Source organism: Eutrigla gurnardus (genome assembly GCF_963514095.1).
Source record: "Eutrigla gurnardus genome assembly, chromosome: 4".
Lineage (NCBI taxonomy): Eukaryota > Metazoa > Chordata > Actinopteri > Perciformes > Triglidae > Eutrigla > Eutrigla gurnardus.
In genome coordinates this window covers 2,813,070-2,840,118 of record NC_139918.1, presented here as the reverse complement: position 1 = coordinate 2,840,118, position 27,049 = coordinate 2,813,070, and the positions used below count along the sequence as shown (strand labels likewise).

General features: G+C 44.9%; 2 protein-coding genes across 52 annotated transcripts in view; one reads left to right on the top strand and one right to left on the bottom strand.

Moving 5' to 3' along the window:
• dnai4 (dynein axonemal intermediate chain 4) overlaps positions 1 to 9,412 on the top strand; it is a 36,204-nt gene extending 26,792 nt beyond the window's left edge. For both annotated transcript variants that reach the window (XM_084008434.1, XM_084008433.1), the window contains 6 exons: positions 104 to 264; positions 759 to 859; positions 1,154 to 1,252; positions 6,846 to 7,072; positions 7,147 to 7,300; positions 8,235 to 9,412. In XM_084008434.1, coding sequence (XP_083864560.1) covers positions 104 to 264; positions 759 to 859; positions 1,154 to 1,252; positions 6,846 to 7,072; positions 7,147 to 7,300; positions 8,235 to 8,285 — 793 coding nt within the window. In that variant the 3' untranslated portion in view covers positions 8,286 to 9,412. The remainder of the gene's footprint in view (positions 1 to 103; positions 265 to 758; positions 860 to 1,153; positions 1,253 to 6,845; positions 7,073 to 7,146; positions 7,301 to 8,234) is intronic.
• A 4,437-nt stretch (positions 9,413 to 13,849) lies between these two features.
• asph (aspartate beta-hydroxylase) overlaps positions 13,850 to 27,049 on the bottom strand; it is a 36,298-nt gene continuing 23,098 nt past the window's right edge. For 5 of the 50 annotated variants that reach the window (XM_084008448.1, XM_084008454.1, XM_084008436.1 and 2 more), the window contains 7 exons: positions 26,464 to 26,555; positions 24,937 to 25,089; positions 21,276 to 22,251; positions 19,230 to 19,277; positions 19,031 to 19,081; positions 15,544 to 18,079; positions 13,850 to 15,446 (listed from right to left, as the gene is read on the bottom strand). In XM_084008448.1, the coding sequence (XP_083864574.1) occupies positions 18,072 to 18,079; positions 19,031 to 19,081; positions 19,230 to 19,277; positions 21,276 to 22,251; positions 24,937 to 25,089; positions 26,464 to 26,555 (1,328 nt within the window). In that variant the 3' untranslated portion in view covers positions 13,850 to 15,446; positions 15,544 to 18,071. Of the gene's footprint in view, positions 15,447 to 15,480; positions 18,080 to 19,030; positions 19,082 to 19,229; positions 19,278 to 21,275; positions 22,252 to 24,936; positions 25,090 to 26,463; positions 26,556 to 27,049 lie in introns of all 50 variants that reach the window. The other 45 variants (XM_084008479.1, XM_084008481.1, XM_084008480.1 and 42 more) reach the window with 45 other exon arrangements.

Genomic DNA, 27,049 nt, shown 5'->3' with positions numbered 1-27,049 from the left:
CACACACACACACACATGAGGAGCACCACAAGCACTTGTATTATCTTCAATGTGTGTGTGTGTGTGTGTGTGTGTGTGTGTGTGTGTGTGTGTGTGTGTGCAGTGAATGTCCCAACAAGCACTTGGATCCAGTGTGGCAGCTCAGGTGGAGCCAACAGGAGTTGAGCCTGACAGAAGAGGAGAAGGTAGAATATCTGTTCTCTGTGGCTGCAGACGGAAGGATCAGTAAGTGGTCGGTCTGCAGCAACGGCCTCGACTGCATAGGTACTGACTTCAGCATCCGCATGGGATCCACGCAGACGTTCACATGCATAGTACACAGACTCTCTGGCCCCGCTCACACTGAGACGCATCGCAAAGGGATCTGCCACTTCAAAAACACCTCTGGTCAACCAGATGTTGGTCCTGTGTAGTGGGGGTGTGACATCATCAACCAGGTGATGGTCCTGTGTAGTAGGGGTGTGACATCATCAACCAGGTGATGGTCCTGTGTAGTGGGGGTGTGACATCATCATTGATGTTGCTCTGCTGTTGGACAAGGAGGGAAAAAGACCATAAAAAGATACATGCTGAAAAAATATATAGTTCCTCTTGATTAAAACCGTAACTAAACTGTAATAGAGGAGCAGGCGCACCGTACTACATGACTAGCAACGCGTCTCTGTGTGATCGACCCTAAGAGAATACATAAAGTCAGAAATAACCAGTAATGTAACGGGACTCTGTCTGTCTGTCTGTCTGTCTGTCTGTCCATCTAGAGCTGATGAAGCTGAAGAAGATTCAGAAGTGTGGAGGGACAAAAAGAGAAAGTGTCCTGTCCGTACTGACTCCTGGTCTGTGTTTTGACTTCCATCCAACAGTAAGTTGGGAACACAGATAACTTTCAGCTGAGTGACTTCCTGGCCTTAAAAGTTTGATATTCGACTAACATATGTACATTTTATTTTAACTGACCCGCCAGAATATCATTAAAAATATTTTGGTTGACTCGTAACTTATTTCCCATCAGCCCGAAGCCTGCATCACTGGTGGAAGGTGATTATCTATAATAAAGCATAGCTTTTTTGTAAACAACTAGTTGTTTGTTAGTGGACTTTGACTGGATACATGATCATTTTCATCATGAATAATCAGTGTTTCATTGTTTCACCAGGATTCCAGCGTCTACTTGGTTGGCACATGTGAAGGTCTCATTCACAAGTGCTCCTGTTTCAACAATCGGCAGTTTCTGGAGACGTACAGGAAGCACTATGTAAGTCTGTCAGAATAACACTCCAACAAGAAAAAGTACAACACAAAGACCACGACGTCTTTGCTTGTTATTCCTCAGAAGTTCACATTTAGATTAATCAATAGTTAAATCCATTAATGCTCGGTCCCCAATGCATTGCTGTCTGGCTGTTTCCGATACCCAGGCTAAGTCCCGCCCTGTGTCCCCCAATGGGGGAGAGAGTGCCATGAATTACACATATAATGTTTGTTCATTTAAAGATAGTTTCTATACGTTGTTAGTGTGAGTAACGTTACATCCTGGTACCCAACACACAGAGAGACCTGTTGTTATAGTAACGTTACATCCTGGTACCCAACACACAGAGAGACCTGTTGTTATAGTAACGTTACATCCTGGTACCCAACACACACAGAGACCTGTTGTTATAGTAACGTTACATCCTGGTACCCAACACACAGAGAGACCTGTTGTTATAGTAATGTTACATCCTGGTACCCAACACACAGAGAGACCTGTTGTTATAGTAACGTTACATCCTGGTACCCAACACACAGAGAGACCTGTTGTTATAGTAACGTTACATCCTGGTACCCAACACACACAGAGACCTGTTGTTATAGTAACGTTACATCCTGGTACCCAACACACAGAGAGACCTGTTGTTATAGTAATGTTACATCCTGGTACCCAACACACAGAGAGACCTGTTGTTATAGTAACGTTACATCCTGGTACCCAACACACAGAGAGACCTGTTGTTATAGTAACATTACATCCTGGTACCCAACACACAGAGAGACCTGTTGTTATAGTAACATTACATCCTGGTACCCAACACACAGAAAGACCTGTTGTTATAGTAACGTTACATCCTGGTACCCAACACACAGAGAGACCTGTTGTTATAGTAACGTTACATCCTGGTACCCAACACACACAGAGACCTGTTGTTATAGTAACGTTACATCCTGGTACCCAACACACAGAGAGACCTGTTGTTATAGTAATGTTACATCCTGGTACCCAACACACAGAGAGACCTGTTGTTATAGTAACGTTACATCCTGGTACCCAACACACAGAGAGACCTGTTGTTATAGTAACATTACATCCTGGTACCCAACACACAGAGAGACCTGTTGTTAGTGTGAGTAACATTATATTTTCACAGTCTGATACTTCAACAGTTTTACTACAAAAAGAGACTTTTAATTAAATAATTTTATTTAAAATGTTAGTCATCCGGGCTGCACGGTGGTGTAGTGGGTAGCACTCTCGCCTCACAGCAAGAGGGTCCTGGGTTCGATTCCCGGGTCGGCCCGGGTTCCTTCTGTGTGGAGTTTGCATGTTCTCCCCGTGTAAGCGTGGGTTCTCTCCGGGTTCTCCGGCTTCCTCCCACAGTCCAAAGACATGCAGGATGGGGATAGGTTAATTGGTGACTCTAAATTGCCCGTAGGTGTGAATGTGAGTGTGAATGGTTGTCTGTCTCTACACGTTGGCCCTGCGATAGACTGGCGTCCTGTCCAGGGTGTACCCTGCCTTCGCCCAATGACAGCTGGGATTGGCTTTATGTAGGGATTGGTTTTTTTTGGGGGGGGGGGGGTCTTGGGAAGTCTGAACAGGTGAGTCTTGAGCCTTTTTCGGAAGATGGCAAATGACTCTGCTGTCCTGACATTAGTCGGGAGTTCGTTCCACCACTGAGGCGCCAGAACAGAGAAGAGTCTGGACTTTGCTGAGCGACATTTGTTTGATTTAAGCGATGGTGGTACCAGCCGGCCAGCTGAAGTAGAGGAGCGAAGTGCTCGCTTCGGGGCATGAGGTTTGACCAGTGTTTGAAGGTAGATGGATGCCGTTCCATTGATGGCCCTGCAACAGGGAGCCAGTGGAGGTCACGGAGGAGGGGGGTCACATGGGAGAATTTGGGTAGATTGAAGATAAGGCGTGCTGCAGCGTTCTGGATACGCTGCAATGGTTTAATCGCAGAGGCCGGGATTCCGGCCAGGAGAGAGTTGCAGTAGTCAAGGCGGGAGATGACCAGTGCTTGGACCAGGAGTTGCGTTGCATCCTTTGTGAGGAAGGTCCGAATCCTGCGGATATTGTAGAGGGCAAATCTGCAGGATCGGGCCACAGCAGTGATGTTGGGGGTGCAGGATAGTTGGTCATCGAGGATTACACCCAGGTTCCTCGCAGTTGACGACGGCAATACTGTGATGGCCTCGACAGTGACCGACAGGTCCATGCGAGGGCAGTCTTTCCCTGGGATGAAGAGGAGTTCGGTTTTATTCAGGTTAAGCTTGAGGTGATGTGCAGTTGTCCAGACAGAGATGTCAGCCAGACAGTCCGAGATGCGAGTTGCAATGTGAGTGTCAGAGGACGGGGGAAAAGAGAGGAACAGCTGGGTGTCATCTGCATAACAATGGTAGGAGAATCCATGCGATGTAATAACAGAACCTAGTGATCTGGTGTATAGTGAGAACAGAAGCGGTCCTAATACTGAGCCTTGAGGGACACCCGTGTCCAGAGAACAGGGTTTGGACATAGAGCCATTCCACGTGACCTGAAAGGTGCGATTTGTCAGGTATGATGTAAACCAGGTGAGAGCAGAGTCGGTTATGCCAAGTTCAGCCAGAGTGGAGAGGAGGATTTGGTGGTTGACTGTGTCGAATGCAGCAGATAGGTCGAGGAGAATGAGAACGGAGGAGTGGGATGAGGCTCTCGCAGGGACTCGGTCACTGTGAGGAGGGCCGTCTCAGTGGAGTGAGCAGTCCTGAATCCTGATTGATTAGGGTCTAGGAGGTTGTTCTGCGAGAGATAGGATGACAGTTGGTTGTAGGCGGCACGTTCCAAGGTTTTAGAGAGGAATGATAGAAGAGATACAGGTCTGTAGCTTTGGATATCAGCAGCGTCTAGGGTGGGTTTTTTAAGGAGAGGCTTCACTGTAGCCGTCTTAAAAGCCGCTGGAATGACACCTGAGGTGAGGGAGGAGTTGATCAGGGTGGTGAGGAATGGCAAGATGTCGTGTGAGATGTCTTGGAGAAGAGCGGAGGGAATCGGGTCAAGGGAGCAGGTGGTGGCACGGTTAGATGTAACAAGTGCGTGAACGTCTTCAGAGGTGAGGGGGCTAAAGCTGGTAAGGCCATCAGAGTTGAGAGTTGGGGGAGATGTCTTCTGGGAGGGAATAGGCGTGAATGAGGAGCTGATGTCATTTACTTTCTTGGTAAAGTAAGTTGCAAAGTCATCGGCAGTAAGGGAGGAAGGGGGGGGGAGGAGAACATGGAGAAGAGTTTCCTGGGGTTGGAGGCAGAAGAGTTGATCTTTGCCAGGTAGAAGGCAGATTTAGCTGCTGAAACAGTTGAGGTGAAGTCAGAGAGGAGGCGGTGGTAGTGAGCAAGGTCCTCGTGCTGGCCCGATTTCTTCCATTTTCTCTCTGACACTCGCAACAATGATCTGTTGGTTCGCAGAGGTTCAGACAGCCAGGGAGGGGAGGGAGATGATCGCGCAGGTCGTGAGATTGGGGGACAGAGAGTGTCCAAAGAAGAGGAGAGTGAGGACATCAGGATGGAGGAGGCTTCCTCAGTAGGTATTAAGGAGAACTGTTCTGTGGATGGTAGCGAGGAGATAGCAGTTGAGGATAGAGCGGAGGGAGTGAGGGATTTCAGGTTGCGGCGGCTGGAGGGGAGGGATGTGGTGGGCTCCATGGGGAGGGAGAAAGTCACAAAGTGGTGGTCGGACACGGTGAGCGGGGTAACAGAGAGTGCCGAGATGCCACAGGATCTTGTGAAGACAAGGTCAAGTTGGTTCCCGGCCCGGTGAGTTGGTGGAGAGGGGGAGAGTGTAAGGTAAAATGCGGAAAAGAAGTCAATGAATTCAGATGAATGCAGCTTTCCCGGGTGGATGTTGAAGTCACCGAGGACGACGAGTGGTGTGCCATCATCAGGGGAGCAGCTCAGGAGGGCATCCATCTCATCTAAAAAGTCATGGAGAGGACCGGGTGGGCGATAGATCACTATGATGTTGAGCTTGAAAGGAAGGTAACAGAGACGGCGTGGAATTCAAGTGTAGATTGGGGTAGGTGGTCCAGAGGAAGGACCTGGTAGGACCATCTGGGTGAGATGAGGAGGCCAGTTCCTCCTCCTCGCCCTGTTCGTCTTGGGGAGTGTGAAAACGAGTAGGCAGTTGAAAGGACAGCTGGAGTGGCAGTGTTTTCTGGGGTGATCCAGGTCTCCGTGAGGGCCAGGAAGTGAAGAGACTGCAGGGAGGCATACGCTAAAATGGAGTCCGCCTTCTTGACTGCAGACTGGCAGTTCCACAGCCCCCCTAGTACTTCAAGTTCCTTACTGGTGGAGAATGGTGGGTAGCAGAGATTGGATGGGTTTCAGCCTCGAGTGAAGGGTCTCCGGTAAAATCTTCTCCAGTGTGATGTCCTCACTGGGATAAGACACATGGCTGCGAGGGGGGGTCCTGACGCTGCAGTGACAGCCTTTTAAGTGCTCAGTTTACCGCAAGTACTGAGTGTGACCCCTCCCTCCAATCAACTCTATTCACTACAGCTGAGCTGGCTGAAACTAGCTGATTACTCACTTAGCATAGACAGCTTCACAAGAATTTAAACAACAAGCTATCAATACAAGACTAAATGTTACAACTAGCTTTACTCACACAATGCCTAAACCCAAATCTACAATTAGTTTCTGACTTACCAACAAGAGACAAAGCAGCTTCCTTCCTTTCTCCAGACAAAATGTGGTTTGAAAGCGCTTTTCCCAATACTCAAAGACGTTTGATGATTGAAAAGGTAATATAGTAAGCAGAAAAAAAATATGCATGACAAAAACATGAGATAATATAAGAACATGTAACATAGTAGGTATAACATATAAAAACACCAAATATGACATGACATGAATGTGGTAAAAATACGGGACTCACTTTGAAGTATATGATCGTGATTCAACCACTTATCTGAGGAGCAATTACAATTAGAAATAGCTCTGTCTGTTGAGATATTGATGGTGCGTCTGATGCATTAATTTTTATCAGCATAAAAGAATGCAAACTCATTGCATTTCTGCGTGGAATGGAGTTTAGCTCCATGTAGGAAAAAAATGACAAAGAAATCAATTTCTTCGTATTTTTTACATTATATATATATAAACAGAATATGATGCATCATTATATCAGCTAGCAACCAATAATATGACATCCATCAATCAATCAATCAATCAATCAATCAATCAATCAATCAATCAATCAATCAATCAATCAGAGCTGGAGAAGATGGTGAGCTCATATTTTCAACCATCAAATTTCTCAAGAGAAATGTAAAGTGTTTTTGTCCTAAAAAATCCTTTTTGTTTTGTTTTTTGTTTATTTTTATTGTAAATTGTACTCTCTTCAATATGACATGTATATGTATTTTTGGTGCAGTAAACAAGAAAAAATATGAAATGCCTGTTTCAGCACACACAAGACAGGAAGTCTGGAGATGCCTTTGGCGTCTTTGGGTCCCTGGAATGAATCTTGTTCTTGCTCGATGTTGAATCTAACCCTGTGACTTGTTGCATGGTGTTGTCATGTGGATTGAGTAATCAGAGGACATGTTGTCCCTTAGCGTCCTGTCAACTGCATCGCATGGAGTCCCTTCAGTCCTGGTGTGTTCCTGAGCTGCTCCTCTGACTGGACCATCCAGCTGTGGAGGCAGGACCGCCAGCAGCCGGTGTTCGGCTTCGCCTCCATCCAGACGGCAGTGTGCCACATCCAGTGGTCCCCGAAGTCGGCCACGGTGTTCGGAGCTGTGAACGAGGGACAGCTGGAGATCTGGGACCTGAATTCAAGCGTGTGAGTGAGACAGAGGGGAGGATCTGCCCGTCTCACCGTTCTCAACCTTTAACACTCACACTGTCCTCCTTCAGCTTGGACCCGGTCATCGTGCAGCCTGCTGCCGCTGGGGTGAGCATGAAGACCCTGCTGTTTGCCACACAGACGGACTGTGTCCTGGTGGGAGACGCTGATGGACAAGTGACGGTCTACCAGCTCAAGAACCTCAGCGTGGGAGAGAGCAACCAGGTGAAGGGGAGAACCGAGGGAGAACCGAGGGAGAACCTGTCCTCTCGGCCGGAGCGTTAAATAATAGTAGCTTGGTCAGGGTGCTTATTTAGCCACCCGCTGCATTATGGGTAACGTGAGCAACGTAACGTGGGTACCGTAACGTGGGTACCGCAACGTGAGTAACGTAAAGTGAGAACTGTAACGTGTGTACCGTAGCGAGAGTACCGTAACGTGAGTAATGTAACGTGAGCAACGTAACGTGGGTACCGTAATGTGGGTACAGCAACGTGAGTAACATAACGTGAGTAACGTAATGTGAGTAACGTAATGTGAGTAACGTAATGTGAGCAACGTAATGTGAGTAACGTAACATGGGAACCGTAACGTGAGTAACGCAACGTGAGTAACGCAACGTGAGTAACGCAACGTGAGTAACACAACGTGAGTAACGTAATTTGAGTACCGTAACGTGAGTAACGTAACGTGGGAACCGTAACGTGAGTAACGCAACGTGAGTAACGCAACGTGAGTAACGCAACGTGAGTAACCCAACGTGAGTAACGCAACGTGAGTAATGTAATTTGAGTACCGTAACACGAGTACCATAATTTGAGTACCGCAACTTGAGTAACGTAACGTGAGTCCTGTAACGTGGGTACTGTAGCGTGAGTACCGTAACTTGAGTAATGTAACGCGAGTAACGTAACGTGAGTACTGTAATGTGGGAACCGTAACGTGAGTAACGTTACGTGGGTACCATAACGTAGGTACCGTAATGTGGGTACCGTAACGTAGGTACCGTAACGTGGGTACCGTAACGTGAGTAACGCAATGTGAGTAACGTAATTTGAGTACCGTAACGCAAGAAACACGACGTCTTAATCCCTGTGTTGTTGGTCGGCCGGCTGCTTGCCATGAACACTCTGCTAGCTCACCTTGTCTTTTCTTTCAGGTGGATATTCTGGAGTGCATCATCCACGCTGCAGCTCCCAGACAGCTTTAAACAGGCGGATGGAAACCTTCTGTCTGCAAATGATATGTGTCAGCACAACGAGCGTGTGTCCACTTAACTGGACAAGTAGCTAGTAGTTGTAGTCACTTTATAGTCTGTACTATACATTGGCCTATTCTGTTGAAAGCACCAGCTAACATCAGACACACTTCTAGTTGCTCATAGTGATGATTGAGAGGGATTGGCTTTTTATCACACTATAGCACACATAGCTTTCAGGAAATTGTTACATATATACCTTTAAAAAAGCACCATATATATCACTTGTATTAGAGTAAACACATGACCCATGTCGTCACTATGTGCGTGTGGAGGAAACAGACATTTTAAAATGAAAATAAATTCTAATTATATATCGTTTTTAACAGGAATTCATTCCTATTTCTCTGATGATTGAAGCTCTTTGGGCCCTAGTTTCGTGGCGCAGCGCAGGGTGGCGCAGGGCTGCGCAGGGTGGCGGAGCCGGCGCAATGCAAGTTTCGACCCGCGCAGCCTTGCGCACCGTCAGTTTGGCAGTTTGGTGGATCGCCTGCGCCAAGATGGGTGTGGCGGCGCAGCAGGGGGAGGCGTCACAGATTCAGCTTGGCGCAGCGGAAGTTTCGTGGCAAAAAGCCTCGCCGAGACTGCGCCGAAAGCCCACCAGCTCCAACCTGGTCTACTCTTGGCGCAAGGCGAATTACAGCTGGCGGAGTGGAAGTTTGGCTCACCGGTGCGCAGTGCCAGTCATCCTGGGAAAATGTTGGCTGTCCAGCGCTACCGCTAGCCATTTTGGTGCCCTAAGCAGAATTCCTTTATGATGACCCCGCCTACCCAAAAACCAGTGATTCAGGGGTGCGCAGGTGGCGAAGTGGTTAGAGCGCACACCATGTATGTATACACATACGCTGCCGACCCTGGTCCGAATCCCGTCTGAATGTCGTTTGCTGCATGTCACACCTCCCTCTCTCTCTCCTGTTTTTCATATCTATCCACTGCTAATAAATGCATCCATGCCTGAAAAAATCTTTTTAAAAAAATACAGCACTTTTGGGGATCGTGTTCTGCTTGTGCGCAGCTCGTGCCTGGTGTCGCGCCTCAGCAGCCTGTTGTCCGTGTCTTTGCCGCGAGCTGGAACCGAAGTTGGGGCTGCAGCTGGTCTGAGTGGCCCGCGAGGTCCCGGTGTCCCGCCGTTCTAGTGTTGGACGGGGAATCCGGTGCAGCTGTGGAGCGCAGATGATGAAGACGGTGATGATGATGATGATGATGATGATGAATGGCCCAGCCGGCTCGTGCAGGCACCGGGTTCTCCACTATTATGTCTACTGCTGTGCGCCCTGACCCTGTTTTGTGATAGACATGCCTAAAATGTGACTACAATTTCTATAGTGATATAATATCGGCATTATAATTATTATGATTTTTCATAATATTTTTGGTGGAGGATATCAGAGAATAATAATAAAGCAGTATCATTAGTAGGATCGTGTCCATTCCAGGTGTCTGCAGACATTTCCTCGTTATACTTAAGTGCGCGTTGTGTGCTACGGATTTTTGGCAAATGGCTGTCTGTCCTCAATGTGTACTGGAGGACCATTTGCTGACAAGGAGTGTGGCCAGACAAGTGTAACCCAGCCACCGGGTGTGATATACGCTAAAACAATGACCCAGTGTCACACTGCAGATGCCTCATGCTTGCAAACATTAAAGTGGCAGTCCGTAACTTTTCCATCGATTTAATTGTCTTTTAAGTTCCTATCTATCAAAGAATGAGTTAAAACAATGGTGGTTGATCATGTGACCACTAATGAAAGTACTTGTACTTGCTGCTTTGCCCAGAAATAGGATCTCCGTGTCTGTGGCCACATTCCCACTAAACTAGAGTCAGGCTCACTCTAGTCTAAAGTGTTTGACCAGGTACATTTCATTACTGCTGACTCATAATGGAAGATCAACAGGCAGAGAAAGAAGACCATTCAACTTCCAGTCCAAGAAAAAGAAACAACAAACTAATGGAAGTGAAGAAGGGCAAGATATTATATCGACTGGTATTTCATTGCCAAACTCTCACCTCTCTACACTAGACTCAGCTGATGTATGAGCTGCAACGACAGGTTTTTTAAAGATTAAGATTCCTGAATCCGCTTCCTCCAAATTCATGTGTTTTTGGGAGTCATCCTGTGTTTTTTTTAAATAAATAACCCGAAATGATGGGCATTGTTCCACTGTCTGGTGCCAGAGGATTATGGTTTTTGTTGGCCAATCAGGACAGAGGAGACGACATGCAGACTACGTGAGGCTGCTGGGTTTCCCTGTGTTCAACTCTATGGAGGGAAAAAAGGGGAAATATTCCTGCACTTTTTAATAAAAGCTCTGTGACAGTCTGTCTGTCTGTCTGTCTCTACATGTCAGTTATATACATACTTACATACACACACACACACACACACACTATATTGCCAAAAGTATTCACTCACCTGCCTTGACTCGCATATGAACTTAAGTGACACCCCATTCTTAATCCATAGGGTTTAATATGACGTCGGTCCACCCTTTGCAGCTATAACAGCTTCAACTCTTCTGGAGTGTGTTTATGGGACTTTTTGACTATTCTTCCAGAAGTGTATTAGTGAGGTCACACACTGATGTTGGAGGGAAGGCCTGGCTCTCAGTCTCCAATCTAATTCATCCCAAAGGTGTTCTATCAGGTTGAGGTCAGGACTCTGTGCAGGCCAATCAAGTTCTTTGTGCACTGGTGCACAGTCATGTTGGAACAGGAAGGGGCCATCCCCAAACTGTTCCACAAAGTTGGGAGCATGGAATTGTTCAACATCTCCTGGAATGCTGAAGCATTCAGAGTTCCTTTCACTGGAACTAAGGGGCCAAGCCCAACTCCTGAAAAACAACCCCACACCATAATCCCCCTCCACCAAACTTTACACGTGGCACAATGCAGTCAGACAAGTACCGTTGTCCTGGCAACCACCAAACCCAGACTCGTCCATCAGATATCCAGATGGAGAAGCATGATTGGGCCCTCCAGAGAACGTCTCCACTGCTCTGGAGTCCAGTGGCGGCGTGCTTTACACCACTGCATCCGACGCTTTGCATTGCACTTGCTGATGTATGGCTTGGATGCAGCTGATCGCCATGGAAACCCAATCCATGAAGCTCTCTACACTGTTCTTGAGCTAATCTGAAGGCCACATGAAGTTTGGAGGTCTGTAGTGATGACTCTGCAGAAAGTTGGTGACCTCTGTGCACTATGTGCCTCAGCATCCGCTGACCCCGCTCCATCATTTTACGTGGTCTACCACTTCTTGTTGAGTTGCTGTCGTTCCCAATCGCTTTCACTTTGTTATAATCGCACTGAAAGTTGACTGTGGAATATTTAGGAGTGAGGACATTTCACGACTGGACTTGTTGCACAGGTGGCATCCTATCACAGTACCAGGATATACACTCAACAAAAATATAAACGCAACACTTTTGTTTTTGCTCCCATTTTTCATGAGATGGACTTAAAGATCTAAAATTCATTCCAGTTACACAATATTACCATTTCTCTCAAACATTGTTCACAAATCTGTCTAAATGTGTGATAGTGAGCACTTCTGCTTTGCTGAGATAATCCATCCCACCTCACAGGTGTGCCACATCAAGATGCTGATCTGACATCATGATTAGTGCACAGGTGTACCTTATACTGCCCACAATAAAAGGCCACTCTGAAATGTGCAGTTTTGTCTCACAGCAAAATGCCACAGATGCCACAAGCATTGAGGGAGCGTGCAATTGGCATGCTGACAGCAGGAATGTCAACCAGATCTGTTGCTCGTGCATTGAATGTTCATTTCTCCACCATACGCCGTCTCCAAAGGCGTTTCAGAGAATACGGCAGTACATCCAACCGGCCTCACAACCGCAGACCACGTGTAACCACACCAGCCCAGGACTTCCACATCCAGCAGGTTCACCTCCAAGATCGTCTGAGACCAGCCACTCAGACAGCTGCTGAAACAATTGGTTTGCATAACCAAACAATTTCTGCACAAACTGTCAGAAACCGTCTCAGGGAAGCTCAACTGCATGCTCGTCGTCCTCATCGGGGTCTTGACCTGACTCCAGCTCGTCACCGTAACAGACTTGAGTGGGCAAATGCTCACATTCGATGGCGTCTGGCACGTTGGAGAGGTGTTCTCTTCACGGATGAATCTCGGTTTACATTGTTCAGGGCAGATGGCAGACAGCGTGTGTGGATCGTGTTTTGGATCGAGTGGCCCATGGTGGTGGTGGGGTTATGGTATGGGCAGGCATCTGTTATGGACGAAGAACACAGGTGCATTTTATTGATGGCATTTTGAATGCACAGAGATACCGTGATGAGATCCTGAGGCCCATTGTTGTGCCATACATCCATAAACATCACCTCATGTTTCAGCAAGATAATGCACGGCCCCATGTTGCAAGGATCTGTACACAATTCTTGGAAGCTGAAAATGTCCCAGTTCTTGCATGGCCAGCATACTCACCGGACATGTCACCCATTGAGCATGTTTGGGATGTGCTTGACCGGCGTATACGACAGCGTGTACCAGTTCCCACTAATATCCAGCAACTTCGCACAGCCATTGAAGAGGAGTGGACCAACATTCCACAGGCCACAATTGACAATCTGATAAACTCTATGCGAAGAAGATGTGTTGCACTGCATGAGGCAAATGGTGGTCACACCAGATACTGACTGGTTCTGAGTCCCCAGACCCCCAATAAAGCAAAAAAATGCACATTTCCGGGTGGCCTTTTATTGTGGACAGTCTAAGGCACACCTGTGCACTAATCATGATGTCAGATCAGCATCTTGATGTGGCACACCTGTGAGGTGGGATGGATTATCTCAGCAAAGCAGAAGTGCTCACTATCACACATTTAGACTGATTTGTGAACAATGTTTGAGAGAAATGGTAATATTGTGTATCTGGAATGAATTTTAGATCTTTAAGTCCATCTCATGAAAAATGGGAGCAAAAACAAGTGTTGCGTTTATATTTTTGTTGAGTGTATATATATATATATATATATATATATATACATACACATCCTATCACAGTACCACGCTGGAATTCACTGAGCTCCTGAGAGCGACCCATTCTTTCACAAATGTTTGTAGAAACAGTCTGCATGCCTAGGTGCTGCTTTTATACACCTGTGGCCATTGAAGTGATTGGAACACCTGATTTATATTTAGATGGGTGAGTGAATACTTTTGGCAATATGGTGTATATCATGGTTTGCTTCCATAAAAGTCTAACTAAGCATTTGGTATAAACTCTGTGTATATGACAGATGGAATAAAAAGGTTGGTGCTCCGTGACACATTTAAGAAGCACAGGTGGACAGAAAAGAGAAACTGAACAATCATGAAGTTGAAATGATGTAAGATATTGAAAGGTGAGTTATGTGTAGGGCTTGTATTCAAGGGGAGCTTCACTTCTTCAGGATTATTCTGATGGGAAAATGAAGGAATACCTGGCACAGCTGTGAGTGAAACAAAGTAAAACAAAGAGTAGTCATTGCAGTGTTGTCCCAAACCTTTTATTGCAGCAACAGATCACAGATCAACAGAAAACTGACACTTCAAATCTCCACAATCCATCATTACTTCACAATAATTTAATCCATCAGCATCAACAGGCAGTATTGGATCTGTAGACAATTCTGAAGCAAGGACATGGGCAGTTTTCATGTCCCCATAATACTGTGGAGCTTCATCTGTTTGCAGCTGATGCCAAGTTAACAACTGTCACCTCCTTTTTCTGGGAGCAAAACTGTCCATGTATGACTTCTGATGACTAATTAAACAAACGCCTGTTTCACCGAGTTGCTGCAGTGCAATTACTCTGCAACTTGATTTTATTGCTCTTCCTTTTGTATTGTTAGAGAATAAAAATTGTCCTGAAGAAGCACAGCCCCTTAAACCTGTCTGCGAAACAGCTTATGGCTTTGTAAAAAGCTTTTAAAGCATTTCAGAATATGATTTTTTTCCTAAGTGTTCATTTTAAAAATCTAGAAGTTCTCTCTTGGTAAAGATTGTAATCTTCAATGTTAAAAAAGTTTTACAGTTCACACTGACTGACAAAGTGTCAGGAAGTAGAAAAGACAGCTAGTGGACGAGACATCCTACAAAAACAAGACTACTGCTCAGCTTAAAAACAATCTGGAAGTTACAATGTCAGGACTAGAAACACAAAGTGGGACTGTGACACCAAAAAATAGAATAAAAAAGAGGTATGTTTTACTTGGTCTCTCTTCCACTAACAGTAGTGTTGTAATTCATCCGAAAACATCAGATCCCCTTATAGTTTACTGTCAGTATCGCAACAGCAATGAGCAACCCACAGTGCTGCACCCATTGTCCCAAAACTATCCGAGTGTCATGTACATAGAAATAAAATAGGAGTAGAAGGGACACTCAAATCACTGAGCAGAATGTGTGGCATTGCCAAAGTGGCTGTTGGAGCGGACCACTTCTGGATCAAGTAAACCGACGTGAGCGAGCTTTGGACTCACTGAGGTTCCCTCATCGGTGAGTCGGAACGTTAGGAAGCAAAGAGACAGACTATATGAGGAACGATGCACTACGGAACGCTTCAGCCTCACTCTGGTCACACCGGAGGACACAACACTGATGTTGGCACATGACTCACTACTTTGTTCACAGCATTTTATGAAACGAGTGCAGCATTAAAGCTGGATAGTTGGCTAGCTTGCTGATTAACGCTAAGCTGGTTACAGTTCCCTCCACCTCACTGCCCACTGGCCTAGAGAAGGACAAGACACTGAGCTAACCAGATACCTAGCTAGCAGATACCCAGCTATTAACCCGATATCAAGCTAACCAGATATCAAGCTAACCAGATATCAAGCTAACCAGATACATAGCTAACCAGATATTTAGCTAAGCAGATACCTAACTTACCAGATACATAGCTAAACAGATACCAAGTTAACCAGATACCTAGCTAACCAGACACCCAGCTAAGCAGATACATAGCTAACCAGACACCTAGCTAACAGATACCAAGTTAACCAAATGCCAAGCTAACCAGATACCCGACTAACCAGATACCTAGCTAAGCAGATATGTAGATAAAAGATACCAAGTTAACCAGATACCTATAGCTAAGCAGATGCATAGCTAACCAGATACCTAGCTAAAAGATACCAAGGTAACCAAATACCAAGCTAACAAGATACTTAGCTAACCAGGTACCAAGATAACCAGATAGCTAGCTAACCAGATACCAAGCTAACCAGATACCTAGCTAAGCATATATATAGCTAACCAGAAACCAAGATAAGCATATATATATATAGCTAACCAGACATCTAGCTAACCAGATACCAAGATAACCAGATACCTATCTAACCATATATATAGCTAACTAGCTAATCAGATACATAGCTAACTACCTAGCTAACCAGATATATAGCTGACCAGATGAAAGTTAGGGATATTCAGCTTTCAGGTGAAATTTCAGGATGAACCTAAAATGCACTATAAACTTTACAGGTGAACTTAATTTGACCTTCTCTGTTCAGTGTTTCAGGACTTTTTGCACAACTTGCTGTTCTCTAACACGGAGCTGAAAGGCAACATTCACAACAGCTGTTTGATCCTTGAATCGACCAATCAATGTCCTGGTTCAATTAGAATTGGTATTTAAACATCGTCTTCCTCATGCTGTTCACATGTTGACATCATGAGACCAAGACGACACCTAACAAATGATCAACAGCACCTCGCCATGCGAGGCTTTAAACAGGATGTTGTCAGAGGGAAGTGGCCAATGAGCTTTGAGAGTCCCAGAGTGTCCTCAGCAGGTTGCTACAGAGACACAGAGACGGGAAGTGTCCCAGAAAGCAGAGACGTGGACGTCCTTTGGTCACATGACAAGTTTTTGAGGCGTTGACATGTTTTGTTGTTTTATATCCACCACTGCCGCTGGCTTTTGTTTCAATAAATGGTTTGAGATGAGGAAATCACCATTGCATGCTTCTACTTAAACGCCCTGCTTTCATGATGTTATATCACTGTAGCGTGAACTCTTTACATTGTCCATACATTTCACCCGAAAGCCAAATATCCCTAACTTTTGTGAGTAGTGTAGATATCTAGCTAACGTCTCCAGAGTATCATCCTCTCTTCCTGGTGAGCCAGCCCCACTGACACGTGTGGTCACCATAGCAACTAACAACCACCAATATCTGTTGTACTAGTCACATGACCACTGAAAACAGTTCAGTGGATTTTCTACTTTACGTATTTCTATGCGTAGTTATTATCTCTTGTGATTTAAAAAGGGACACCAAAGGAGGTTTACCTGCAGATCTGGCAATCGCCTTCAAAACAAGAAACGTAATGCTCTCATTTGGCTTCCTTTATTTCACAATTGTAGTTCTGTTATGGAATCATGTGTAAGATGATGCTCTGCTTTCTGATCAATGATGGATCAATGACTAAAAACAAACCCATGGTTAATTCTGATGTCACAAAGGAAAAGTGACCAGTGACCAAAGAAACATGTCACAGAGTTTCCCTTTAAGTAAATAAAACCCTCTCCACCGATGAAGAAAAAAAATAAAAAGGCTGGGGTTCATTTAACTGGTGTCAGTCAGCTGGGGCTGATTTCCACAGGAACATAACGCCTGATCCATGTCACCATCAGTGAGCCAGAGTGAGGAAGTGGAATGTGGATCACACAGGGTTGAAATGCTTCAGTGTTACTGTCCTGTCTGAACCAGCCTGCTGGGCCGATCCATGCAGCTGGTGTGTTTGAAACAGAATCTTTACACCATAGTGAGACGGCTTTGCACCGTCAATGATGTCCTGATTCACATCGCACTTTAAACGTTTAAGAGCCAAGTTTAAAGTTACAACTTCATATTCAAATCATTCAATCTAGTTAGTCTAGTTAGATGGTAACCAGAATCTGAAAATATGAAAAAGAATTAACAGCTAGGGATCTACGAAACACAAACGCACAGAACAAACCGTTTCAAACTACATCATGACATCTACGGCTCACAGAAAGATCGGTTAGTCAAAGAGAATTTTCAACACACAAGAACATTCTCTCACACACACACACACACACACACACGCACACATGCACACACACGCACGCACGCACACAAGCACGCACACACACTTTCTCTGAATTCACATGCTAGCATACGGCTCATCATCTTAGAGTGGTACATAGACTGGCTGGGTGAGGAGGTGAGGTGGGGGACAGAAATCACAACAGCTTTGCATAGAATCCACAACACTGTGACCAGAACCCGAACTTCTAAATTCACAACCTTCAGCAGAATTCAGCTCCAGGAAGCCAAACTACATCACGAGAGACTTCAAAATAAAGTTCCAGATCGATTTAGTGTTACAGCTCTTTGCCCATAAGAGAGTTCACGTGACACGCCCATCTGGCCACAGTCACACAGAACTATCACCCGGAACTACAATGTAAATGGGTGCTCTACTTAAAGAAGGGAAAAAAGGAAGGTGAGTCAAAGAAAAACGAGGAGGATAAAAACAGGAGTACCGCATTAGCAAATAATTCATTCATCATCTCACATTTACACCAAAAGGGAATATTTCAAAGAAGACAACAAGAGGGAGGGGGACAGAGTGTTGTCATAACAAGACAATTGTTTCTCTGGAGGTGGAGAGGTGCATCAACGCTGCTGATGCCAGGTCAGTGGGTCCCTGCTCCGTCACCACGGCGACCGCGGCAGCCTCTACGTTTCTATGGAAAGTACAAACAGGATGTTTAGTCATCACGTTACTGATCTCGCTTTCGATTTAATAGGTTGTATATGTTATAAATACATTGATACTTAATGCCAGTTCCTGTGACAGCGGGCAGTGTCGTGATGTGTGTGTAGGTTTTTAACTTTGCAGCAGTCAAAGCATAATCTACAGGTCCAGGATTAAGCTAGCAGAGCTAACTAGAAGGATGGAGTCAGAAAATTAAGTTAAAAGAATATTAAAGCAGGACACTAACTGATTTGAGCTGGTGTCTGGATCAGCAGAACTCCAGCAAAAAGCACGTGTTGAAGTCTTATTTTACCTTTGTTTCTCAATAATGACCCGAGACCATTTACAATATACACTCCTTTACATGTTCCTAAACCACTGATGCAACTGAAGCATAATAAACGTTGGCATCCGAGTGTCGAGTCTCAAACAGAGCAGACGGAGTGTTCTGCTGTATGATCAGCCAAAGTGCAGCCGACTATCAGTTCCATGTTGACAGCAGAGCAGAAACAAGATAGCAGACACCTGTTTTGGCCTCATGCCGTTACCTCTGTGTTAGATCATGTTTGAGAAATGTGATAGTTTCACTACGTCCACACAAAGCCACCTGTGTTTAAAAACGCTGCTAAAAAAACCCATTTCAACCTGTTTTTGTGTCTGCTTCACAAATATGAGAAGTTGTAAACTGAATCACTTTGAGTCTTGGAGTGCTGGTAACAAATAAGGCAGCTGAATAATCTGACTATACCGACTCTGAATATACTGACTTATTTTATCTACATATATTTACCGGTAATTAATCAAGAAAATAATCAGCAAATTTAGTGATAATGAAAATAATTGTTGGCTCATTGTAAGGCTGCCTAATGTGAACCGCAGGCCAGAAAGGGAGAGATGTAAAGTCATACACAGTATAAGGCAAGATGAAAACAATGTTTACCTGTGGGCTCATCCTGAATCTGTTCCTCTGCCTCAACAAACTCTGCTGCTACTGCAAACACAAACACAACAAATGTAATAGTAGAATATCCCTCACAAAGCTTTCGTCCCCTTTAAATGTAAAGTGCATCTACACCCATTCGTTGGATGCATGTGCAGAGGGTCTCTTTCTCTGTGTGTGTGTGTGTGTGTGTATGTACCTTCTTCCGCTGCCTCCTCTACTTCGTACTCTACTTCTGTCTCTGCGACTGTAGAACAAGAAACATGTGCAACCATTAACCAGCTGTAGGCTGTAGTAGACATGACTGACAACTTTGTTCACATCATTTTAAGGAAAACAGGTCACACATTACAGCAGTGGAATTGGCACGCTAGCGAGCTAACTTACTAATTCTGTCATTTTGTAATGCTACACTGTTTACAGAAAATGAGCTGAGGGGCATGCTGGTGAACGATGATCAAACAGTGCCTCCAACTCATTCCCCACCACTCTGGAAAGGTCAAGACACCTAGCTAACCCTCTACCTATCCAACCTCTACCTAGCCAACTAGCTTAGCACATACCTAGCTAACCATATACCTAGCTAACTAGCTACCTAGCTAACCAGATACCTAGTTAGCAATCTACATAGCTAACCATCTACCTGGCTAACCAGATACCTAGCTAACAATCTACCTGGCTAACCAGATACCTAGCTAAACATCTACCTGGCTAACCAGATACCTAGCTAACAATCTACCTGGCTAACCAGATATCTAGCTAAAAATCTACCTGGCTAACCAGATAACTAGCTCAAAATCTACCTGGCTAACCAGATACCTGGCTAACCATATACCAAGCTAGCTTGCCAGACATCTGTCTCCAGAGCTGTGTCCTCTCTACCTGACATCACTTTAGATCCCCACTGATGTGTGTTGTCACAATAACAACAAACTGTTCTACTCCCATTTTATTTCTATGGCTCACACATAACTTTGGTACTGACAAAAGCAGCCAATCTTGGATAATCAGTTCCAATGCTTCTCTGATTTAAGTGATCATATCTCAATGTTAATGGTCTACTAGCACACAATATAGTGTGTACTGAAGTAAAATCAAACTTAACTCTGTTTTGATGGATGAGAAGGAGGGAAAGCCACTTAGTTGTAGTGGAGTTTATAACCAAGAAGTGCCATGGTGAGCACTGAATACTTCCACTAATAGATGCAATGCATAATGTAGGCCTGCCCTGCCATGAACCGGAGACTGAATCAAATGGCCGGTTCTTAGAATCGCGACCGACTGGAGACAGCACTGGGTATCTTACGGCGGGAGGGGAGACAGGTGGTGAAGCTCTGGAGCCCCGCTAGGGACTTAATTGTATGTGGCTGATAGGTTATGTCTTAAACCACCTCCTCTGTTGATAAATGATCATTCCAGGTTGGAAAAAATGCCTTCTTTAAACCCTCCTTCAAACCATCCGTCTTCCAGCCAGAATGAGAACATTGGTGTTCTCAAAGGATTGTCCCTTGTCCTTGCAAGATGCAGATGGACTGCCGAGTCTGCAATCTATATCATTTTTGTCAAACTGGAACAACCATCTCTCAACGGAGGAGGTGGTTTAAGACATAACCTACCAGCCACATACAATACAGTCCTCAGATTAGTCCCTTGAATAATCAACAACCATCGACCAACAGCAGTCAGGGTACCTTTGGCCATGACATGGAGGTTTGTGTGACCGTCCAAGGATAGGTCTTCCCAGACCACCAATGACCCACCACCAAACCGGTCCTGGGTGATGTTACAGGCAGCATAATGTTCACCCAGACGTCTCCAGACTCTTTCACGCCTGTCACGTGTTCAGTGTAAACCTGCTCTAATCTGTGTATAGAACAGGGTACCAATGGCCGACCTGCCAATTCTGGTGCTCTGGAGAACCCGTATCGAGCTGCCTCGTGCTATGTATGTATTCTAAGTATTCATAAGAACAAGCAGAACACAAAACCAGAGCAGAACCAGTGAGGAAGGAAAGAGAAACTATCTGTGGCCTCCACATCAGAACCATTCCCTTTCTTACTTTTGTCTCTCCACTGCACCTGTTGTCATTTTAATTTGCACCAAAGCAGGTGAAACTGAGTCACACATACCTGAATTTTAACTGACTTGGTGTTATACTGTAATGATTAAGTGTTCCCATTATTTTTTAAGCACTGTTCAACCGGTATACCTCTTCTTTTCACTTCTAGTTTTTTTTTCTTTTTACCTGGTAATGTTTGCTCCTCCACTGCCTCTTCTATGGGATCTGCTTCCTGTTCAGCAGGAACCTCCACAGCTTCCTCTGAAGGCGCTGTCTCCTCCTCTTCAGCTACCTCCTCCACGGCTTCTTCTGTTGTAGCTGCCTCCTCCTCCTTTTCTTCAGGTACCTCCTCAACAGCTTCTTCTGTTGGAGCCTCCTCCTCCTCTTCTTCAGGGACTTCCTCAACAGCTTCTTCTGTTGGAGCTGCCTCCTCCTCCTCTTCAGGTACCTCCTCAACAGCTTCTTCTGTTGGAGCTGCCTCCTCCTCTTCAGCTACCTCCTCAACAGCTTCTTCTGTTGGAGCTGCCTCCTCCTCTTCAGCTACCTCCTCAACAGCTTCTTCTGTTGGAGCTGCCACTTCTTCTTCTTCTTCTTCTTCTTCTTCTTCTTCAGGTACCTCCTCAACAGCTTCTTCTAATGGAGCTGCCTCCTCTTCAGCTACCTCCTCAACAGCTTCTTCTGTTGTAGCTGCCTCCTCCTGCTCTTCTTCAGGTACCTCATCAACAGCTTCTTCTGTTGGAGCCTCCTCCTCCTCTTCTTCAGGGACTTCCTCAACAGCTTCTTCTGTTGGAGCTGCCTCCTCCTCCTCTTCAGGTACCTCCTCAACAGCTTCTTCTGAGGGTGTTGCCTCCTCTTCAGGTTCTTCTGAAGGAGCTGCCTTCTCTTCCGCTACCTCCTCCACAGCCTCTTCTGAAGGTGCAGCCTCCTCTTCAGTGGGCTCCTCAGCAGCATCTTCAGTCTCAACATCTGATGCCACCTCTTGGGTCTCCTCTACCACAGCAGGTTCTTCTGTGGCCTCATCAGTAGCCTCCTCCTCTTCCTCTGCAGCCTCCACCTCTGCTGCAAGTTCGCCCACGGACTCCTCCTCCACAGCCTGCTCTGTTACTGTTTCCTCTCCAGGCTGGTCTGCCATCATCTCTTCAACATCTTCAACTGGAAGAGCCTGAATCAAGCAACATTGTCAAAGGTTAGCGAATAAATATCTGTAATATTTTTAATAAATATTTTTTTCTGTTAAAACACGTACTCACAATGTTGCCAATGTGCAAAAAATACATCAAAACGTGGAGAATGATCGGGAAAGGTGTGCTAGGATTTTTCTAAGGGTGACCCCCGGCTGTTTTCATGAATGTGTGTTGGTGGATGTTGCAACACTTAAACAGGTTCCCAGTGCACCTTAAGTGAAATTTGATGATTGGCCCAGAGGTTATGGAGTTATGGGTATTGCTTTCCAGAGCCACGCCACTCTAATTTTCATTGGCTAATATCTTCTGAACGCAAAAATATTATACATTTGATAGCGTTTGTTTAGCTTCCTTTACTGATGATCCACACTGAATTTGGTATTTCGGATAAATGGTGTAGGAGGAGTTAGCAAAAACGTGTATTACACAAAATTCAAAATGGCGGAGCAGTTCGGGAGGCTGACTTTAGCAGTCCCAATGGCAATTTTGTAGACCACGCTCAGCTGCATATGTGTGCTCAATAATAAAAAATGGAAAATGGAGGAGGTGGAGGTGGAGAGGCGGGCGCAGCACAGGTAGGCGGCTGCAACGCTGCCGTGTGACCACAGGCACTCCACGACCGCACGTGAGAGACGGATGGCTTTGAATGTCAATCGCTTGCGTCTCAACTTGCGTCACAAGAGGCGGCCGCAGCACGGGTAGCGTCCACGACACTGTCCTGTGACCGCCATCCAACCATTCAGACAGACTTTTATTTGGTCCATGTCTAAAAATAAATACATTGACATGTGATTTTGTTGTTCTGTTTGTTTTTTTTGCCAGTGCCATACAGCCACAATGTTTAGGGAGATGTGGTATTTTACATATTTGAAAAGAAACTATTGTACTGTCACTTTCATAGAATCGGCTTCTTTATTTTATAAAATATCTACAACAAATATTAACCGTAGAATAAAATCGTATCGTTCTTACACTGTATGGAATCGATTCTGATCAGTCTGTAATAAAAGGATATCGTTTTTGAATCGAATCGTAACCTGTGTATCTAGATGCATATCGAACCGTTTATCACAGAGAGATGTGCAACCCTAGAGCTAAATTGCATGTGAAATTGGAGAGGTGTGAGGGGCGTGGCCTACAAGGCACTAGGTGGCACTAGCGAGACACTTATTTGTGCTCTGAGACCGCTCAAATCTAAATTATTTCGCCAGTCCCCATGTGCACACCAATTTTCTCGTTTTTTTTTAATGTTCAGGTCCCCAAAAAGGCCACAAAGGCCACAGTTCCAATAGGGCCTTTGCGTCCCCACGTTGTCGGTGCTAGGGCCCAAATGACGCAAAGACAGGTAAAATAAAATGCTCGTCTTTGGGCCCATACCCAGACTCGTCATATTTTCACACAACAAAGTTATGTAAAGTTCAATAGTTTGTGAGACCTATGACTTTATTGGCCAAAATGTTTAACTTGATGATTAGCATGGTTTTCACAAAGTCAATGTTTGTGTTGAAATTTTCAGACCGTTTAAGATAATATAATGGGTGTGTAATGACAGTTCAGACAGGCAGAGTGGATGATATCATCGCTTAAGTGGAGACGAGATGTAAAATGACCTAAAAAATATTGTCAACATGCTCTAATTGACACAACTTTGACCCTTTATACATTATTTTGGGTGAAATCGTAGCAAATCTTGTACTGCTCATATAGTTCAACAGATTCACATTCGGCCATAGCGGCCTTAAAGTGAGAGTCTAACACTCGGCCTATTTAGACTTGTTAGAGGTGTTATCATAAATGCACAAGGGGTTCTTTTAAATCACAAAGAATATAACTAAACAAACTACAGCTCCAACCTATTTCGAAGGCTGTGCGTAAATAAACGAGGCTCAACAACAGCTGATCACTCGCGCATGGCGCAATATATTGTACAACCAAAAAATACAAAAATTAAACACCGACCCCATACATTTCCCCCAGCACTCTTATTGTGCACAATTTTAACAAAAAAGTCACATTTAAACAGTGCATCAGAATCCCGCAACCAAGTCTAAAATGTCCACGTCGCTCCATGGAGGCTGGCGCCGCTCGCACACTCTGGTCTCTCCTGCACACTCACGGCTTGAGCACCGTACCAGTTTTCTGACCTGCTCCACGGTCACATCTTTCAAACTCCACACAAACAATTCACACAGTGTCTTCATCAAGGGGGGTCATAACTGCTTACGTAAAGTATCTAACCAATAAGATTCACGTTTTTTTTGTCTGGGAAGCTGTTGTATGACACTAAAGGCTTAACCTTATGCTAAGCCTTGTCGCTGTTATCACTATGCAGCTACCATCACTAAGGTAACCTTACTACTACTACTACTACTACTACTACTACTACTGGTAGACAGAACCAGGACACACACAACCAGGACTAAAACCATGACAAATTATAGCTCCCAAGTCTCACTGGATGTTAAAAGGCAATTACTGATGGACCCATTTTTTCCAAAATATAAGCCCCAGAAGGGAACGTCAACTCGCAGCTGCTGTTTTCCCAAAAAGAAAAGACTCACTGGCAAGATCGTTGACTAGTATTTCTTGTGCTTAGGTGCATATGCTCATAAATACGGCATAAAACCGGCATGCATTTATGATGCAGCAAGAAAACAACATACTTCCTCCTCCACAGGGACCTCCTCTTGAACAGGCTCCTCCTCCACAGGGGCCTCCTCTTCAACAGGCTCCTCCTCTTCAACAGGCTCCTCCTCCACAGGGGCCTCCTCTTCAACAGGCTCCTCCTCCAGCACCTCTGGATCTTCCTCGATCACCTGAAAAGGAATGCACCACCCAAATGTCACCAACAGGTTCATACAAGTGTGTGTGAGAGAGAGAGAGGGAGGGAGAGAGAGAGGGAGGGAGAGAGAGAGGGAGAGAGAAGGTGAATATGAATATATGTGAATGTAGCAGGTCAGTGTGTGTATTTGCGTATTTTTCAGTGAATAAATGCTACAACTAGACTCGAGCTTAGTTCCTGTGCTGATGATAATTAATGTGAATGGAGCCCCGAAGTTAGCAACCACTCTGGCTGCTTAAGCTCACTTAAGGTGGGCTGACCTTTAAGGTGGACCACTATTCTCCTTTAAGGGTGCATTCACACTGTACATGTCTGTTGACGGATGTCATTGACTTTGCATGGGCTTTGCCGAGATGAATTGTGGGTCCGTTCCACTGCATCGCTTGCGTGAAAAAGTTGAGAAAAGTTAAACTTTTCAGTCGCCCACTGATCTGTCAGGCAATCAGATCGCATTATGCAACTCTGCACTACTGCACTAGACACGCCTTCCCTTAGGCCGTGTTCACACTATGCACCTTTGAGCTTGCATCACATTATGCCAAAATTAATTGTGGGTCCGCATCCCTGCATCACTTGCAGGTCAGGTGCCGACGGATCCACCATTCAATCTGATTATGCAAATATATGCAAATTTACTACTCTGACTGGCCAATAAAATCCCCTTTTTGATAGGACCGGGAAAGCACATGTAAAAAGCCAATGTAAACAAAACATGGAGGAAAGGTTGATCATTGCGGTTGGGAACAAGCTGATCCTCTGAGTCTCTTTTTTATCTGTAATATTTCTTTGAACTGTGTAACTGACAGCAGGTTAAACAGTTAATTATTAATATCCCCATGCAAACTGCTGTTTGTATCAGGAAAACATAAAGTTGACGGTTTTCAAAGTTGTTGTTAGAACTGTAATTATTGATTACTCATATCAGTACTCCATATCAGCAAGTATTGAAGTGTAAGTACTTGTAGTTACATATGGAATGTTTTTGTATGTCTGATAATAAGTGGCATCAGTGCATCTCTGTTGGAGCTTCACATTCTGATGCATATACGCCTTCTGTCATTTATCTTTCTGTTCCCACAACAATAAACAGAGGAGATGGGAACTTTTCAGGTATATTTACAAAAGGTAAATAATCAGGATTAACCTGATTACATTGTTTTAATCATTTGACGGTCCTTATGATGTTATAACTCATTGTTTATCTAATTAATTCAATATCAAGCTTTTTGTAAATTTCAACTTTCAGCACAAGTTTTTAAAAAGGATCTAGATTGGCTGTCTACAATAGGACCCAGTTCCACTAATGCTTTTATCATAATGCTTTTTAATCAATGTGGCCTCTACCAACCTCAGGAGTCTCCATAAGCTCTGGTTCAGCCTCTGGTTCAGGCTCTGGTTCAGCCTCTGGTTCAGGTTCTGGTTCAGCTGCTACCTCAGGCTCTGGAGGATGAAGCAGATAGTTGTACAGATCCTCACACAGACTACAGCATGGCAATTTCACAGTATGTTTTGCAGGTTCCATCCTGCAGGTGATGGTTCATGACGGGCCTTTTACTGAGTAAAGACTTGGACGAGTCAATATAATGCCGAGTCACTCTCGGCACAAGCAAGGAGCTTATGCCAGGTGAACTGTTGTTTTGAGAATGGCACGTTTCTAGGGACACGTCTGTGTGATCAGCCCCTAATGTCAACCATCACATCTGGACTTACAACCCCAGGTAATCAGTAAAGTACTTCTAGTGTTCTCAAAGAGAACACTGAACTACATAGTATTTAGTACATACAATATCCTCAAAGCAAAATAACTGCTGCACTGTGCATGTTGGAACGATGGAAAAACCAAACACCGTCCTGTCTGGGTTTGTGACATCATCCAGAGGTGCTCGGTGATTTTCACGAAGCTGGATTAACTGGATCTAGCAAGACTGACGTGG